At 37.0% G+C, this 4,810-nt stretch overlaps 1 protein-coding gene across 1 annotated transcript in view; it reads left to right on the forward strand.

The window, feature by feature from the left end:
* LOC107029179 (thioredoxin H9-like) overlaps positions 1 to 4,195 on the forward strand; it is a 9,182-nt gene extending 4,987 nt beyond the window's left edge. The window contains exons 4-5 of the mRNA XM_015230530.2: positions 3,302 to 3,424; positions 3,660 to 4,195. Of these exons, the coding sequence (XP_015086016.1) occupies positions 3,302 to 3,424; positions 3,660 to 3,827 (291 nt within the window). The 3' untranslated portion in view covers positions 3,828 to 4,195. The remainder of the gene's footprint in view (positions 1 to 3,301; positions 3,425 to 3,659) is intronic.
* The last annotated feature ends 615 nt before the right edge of the window (positions 4,196 to 4,810 follow it).

Consider the following 4,810-nt stretch of genomic DNA (forward strand, 5'->3'; position numbering starts at 1 on the left):
TCTCTCTCTCTCTCTCTCTCTCTCCCCCCCCCTCTCCCTCTCCTCTCCCTCTCTCTCTCCCCCCCTCTCCCTCTCCCTCTCCCTCTCCCTCTCCCTCTCTCTCTCCCTGCCATATTATACATGTATCTGTGTGCCATATCAGAAATTTTTATTGAATGGCCAATCAAGTAATGGAGTAAACTTCAATTATTTGAATTGCATCCATTTTATTCCAAAATTTGAAGAAACGTCAATTTTTATTTTTTGCTTGATTACACAAGAAACTTAAATCTTTATGTAGACGCTTATCGGAAAAATGTGCTTTTGCATTAGTGATAGAATTTGGTACTTGATTGAGGAATAGAAGCATACTAGGTTCACTATGCAAAATGTACATTTTGGCCACTATAAATAAGACTGATATCCGCAATAAGATTCTGTCCCTACTGCTTGGAGCCAGGCATTGTGAGGCTTTCAACTTTGCACTCTTTTCATAAATTTGTATGTTGGATCCAACTCTCCCTTGCTCTCCATTGCGTCTACAGGACTAGAAAGAAAAACAACAAACCCAGTGAAATTGCGCAGGTGGGGTTTGGGGAAGGTAAAGTGTACGTAGACCTTACCCTACTTTGAGAAGATATAGAGTGTTCTTCATAGACCCTTGGCTCAAAGAACAATAAGAAAGAGGCAATAACAAGTCAAGCAGAAACAACAACAAAATAATAAGTAACTGAGCCTAAAAAATATAGAAATAGAAATCGAAAATATGATGCAAAATAACAGTAATACTAATCGTGTTGCTCGGACTCTTCAAAAATGTTAACGGGTGTGTCTCGGATTCTTCAAAAGTAGTGTTTTTTTCTGGAGAAGCCAACATGAGTGTGGCATTAGAAGTCAAGAGTCCGCTTAACTTAGAATACTAATGCATAGAGAAAGTGAAAGAAAAATGTCCAACTACCGCCTAAACCTCTCCACGATTCTCAACCTCCAAACCTTCCTATCAAGGGTCATGTTCTCAGAGCTAAAGTTGCATCATCTCCTGCCTAATCACCTCACCCCATTACTTCTTGGGTCTACCTCTACCTGTCCTCAACTGCACTATGGTCAACCTCTCACATATCCTAACTAAGGCATCTACACATCTCCACTTCACATGTTCGAACCATCTCAGTCTCAGTCTCCGCATCTTGTCCTTCATAAGAGCCACTTACACCATGTCTCGAATATCCTCATTCCTAATCTTATCTCTCCTGGTATCACAACCCCCTCAACATCCTCATCTTCTCATCTTATGGACATGTGAGTTTTTAATTGGTCACTCTTCGACCCATATAACAGAGGCAGGCTAACCACCATCCTATAGAACTTACCTCAAGTCTGGGTGGCACATTCTTATCACACTGAATAAAAGATGTGAGCCGCCATTTCATTCCCTGCCCCAATATGGCGTGTGACATCCTCGTCAATCTCCTCTATTACCTTGGATTACTGTCCCTAAGTACTTGAATTTCTTCTCTTGGGGATGACCTGTGTGCCTGCCGTGCCAAGCTTCACATCCACATTTTATGAGTCACTCAACTGAACTTGCAATCCCAGTCTTGCTCAACTTGAATAAAACCATTCGACTCCAACGTCTGACTCCAAACCTCCACCTTGCATTAACTCCTTACTCGATAACTATCAATTGGTAAAAATGTGTTAAAGTTTGGGTTGGTAGATTTGACAAATCTTGGATGAATTGTCAACTTGATTTGTAGAAGTTAGCGACTTTGACCGAGGATATGCGATTAGTGAGAAAATTTCAGTCTTGGAGTTGACAATTCAACACTATTGGCTAGGCTTCTAACTAATTACTTTCTCAGTCCAGATAAACTGACTCAATAACTATCAATTACTAAGAATATTTTTGAAGTTCGGTTTGGTAGATTTAAAGTCAATCTTGAGTGATTCGTCAGATTGATATGTAAAACTTAGTGCTTTGGCTTAGATATGCAATTACGGAAAAAACCTGTCTTGGGTTGACTTCATGTACAATCATCTTGGGCAACTTATTATTACTATAAGGATGGGGAAGCATTCACTATATTTACATTGGAGAGAACTTCACAATCTTTCTCCACAGCCACATGTTCAGTTATTGCTTGCTAAGATACATGTGTCTTTTTGTCTATATATATATTCCTTGGACTGATATCACTGTTTAAAGTTCTGTGGCTCTTCTTCTCCCATAAATTTCTTTTCATGCTATGGAGAAATTGTCTATGCTAGGCTAAAGCCAAGTTTTAGGGAAATTACATGTAAAGTGACTTGAGGATGTGTTATTATGTTCTGCTTTCTGGAAGGAAATGAATAGCAACCATGTGAATTTTTCTTTCAACACTGTTACAAACAGGTGTTAGGCCTTCTATTTAATGAGTTCACAGTTTCTTTGTACTTTATTACACCTCTTTTTCTGTGTGTTCTTTAGACGGGTATTTCTTGAATGGCTTTGTGTGAAAAAAATCGGGTTTGTTTTGCATTTATTTTTTTATCTTATTTATCAAGCATTTCTTGAGCTGAGGGTCTATCGGAAACAACCTCTCTACCCTTCCTAGACCCCCCTGTGTGGGATTATACTGGGTATATTGTTACTTATTTTTCAAAAAAGAAAAGGTAAGTTAATCACTGTCTAGCTAATACCTTTTGAAATCTTTGGCATTTCATAGGAATTGTTGATGTTTGAGTCCTTTCCTCTCTACTGTATAACATATAACAGAAATAATGAAAGAGGAGGTCAGCCATGTCAACTTGGGAATCTGAAATTATGATGGGGGATTTTCCCCTCTAGATCTCTACAGGTCCACACCAATATCATCTTTTTCTTCCCAGGACTATGTTTGGTTCTTATGAAGTAATGTAATAACTGGTGGTAGTTGATAAAAGTTGTGAATGTTGATACTCCAGAAGGAGACTAGGAGAGTACGTTGTCATATTTACCGTTCACTTGCTCAGATGTAGATCTACAGTGATCGCTAACATTTTCACTGTGAACTTGCCAAAACTTGAATGTGTGTGTCTTTCCAATATCATATACAAACTTACACCTGCGTGCATGTAACTTAATCCTCTAGCCCAGCTGCACTAAAATTCAAAAGACGTTAAAAAACAATACTCAAGGCACTTTAACTCTAATGCTTTGCACACATGCGAAGAGAGAAGGATAATAGCAGAATGGTGCAGCAGTTTCCCCATATGGATCCCTCGCCTTTTGCTTGCTTAAAATTTTACATTTTTGCTGGCTTTGGCATTTTGGACCTTTCTTACGCAAGTGAAATTTTGGCAGGTTATTGCAAATTTCAGTGCTTCATGGTGTGGTCCATGTAGAATGATCTCTCCATTCTTCTGTGAGCTGTCTGAGAAATATCTTTCTCTGATGTTTCTAACAGTCGATGTTGATGAGCTTACGGTAAGTAGCAAAAATTTCAGTGTCCAATCTTATACCCTTCTGCCTCCCAACTATCTAACTCTTTTTAAAAACAATTATTTCTACCCTATTAAGACTGGCTATTCTGGGAGATAAATGAACAAGACTTGAATGTGTTATACAATGCAAACATTCGCATGATAAGAGTATTTGTTGGATTGTTTTGCTATAGTAATGTGAAAGTTGACAGCTCATTTTCGTTGTTTGTTTGGTTCAGGAATTTAGTTCATCCTGGGATATCAAAGCAACTCCAACCTTCTTTTTTCTCAAGGATGGGGAGCAGATTGACAAACTCGTAGGAGCCAATAAACCAGAGCTACAGAAGAAAATAACCACAGTTGCAGACAGACATGTAGCATGTGAGCCACAGCCGCAGCCACAGTAATTGCAATTGGAGGTGTGAATTGTGTTTAATATCCCTGCTTTCCAGTTTTTGTCAAGAAATTCAGTTCTCCAGTAGGTGTGTCCTTCCAATCTTTGCACTGCTGCCAATATGTTGTACAGTTGTTGTACAATGAGCCACTACATCTTGTGTGTGTGTATGTATGTATGTTAAAGAACTGAAAGCAGTTCGAATATTCAACTAAAAAACATGAAAAGAATGATGTGATTGGAATAAGTTGAGGCTTGTTTATTTGAATCATTCTGATCTTGAAAGAAGCATGAAGCTGTATGTATGCAAACAAGTTTGTGTCATAATGTGATCCGCTGGTATACTTTTGTAAAGGAAATTTCAAATTTTTTCTTGGGATATTTTTCAAATATATATGATAAAGTAATTACTTTACAATATTGTAGTCATGGTTTTATTGACAGAAAAATAGTCAAAAGTTATAAGAAGTATATATTGACTAAAGTTCTAACCCATCAGTAGTCCTCTGAAGTTGACACAAACTATCATTTAGACTTTTTAACTAAACTTTGTTCATTTAAGACACCTTATATCGTGTCTCGTTGTATCATTTTGACCTTTTTTGTTGACATGGTACGTGTGCTACATCAATTTTAAGCGCGTCAGAGACTTTTTGTAAATATTCCGAATTTTTTTATAAATATTTTCTTCTTCTTCCTCCTTGCTTTCTCCCTTCCATCTTCTTCACCTTCTATCATCCTCCATCACCACACAATTCTTTAAAAAAATTTATACTATACTTTATTGGGTTATACTCTTTGATTCTTTCATCTTCTTTTGAAAAATGAATTTGCATCTTGATTCATATTCAAAATTTCAAGGGAACCAAAAAAATCAACTTCTTTCAAATGATTAAAATTAATTTACATTCTTATCTCCATTGAAATTACAAAAATTAGATTGATTTCAAGGAATAAAGAACAACCTCTAGCAAAATAAAAAGTAATTTATTCTAC

This window comes from Solanum pennellii, chromosome 9, assembly GCF_001406875.1.
Source record: "Solanum pennellii chromosome 9, SPENNV200".
Classification (NCBI taxonomy): Eukaryota; Viridiplantae; Streptophyta; class Magnoliopsida; order Solanales; family Solanaceae; genus Solanum; species Solanum pennellii.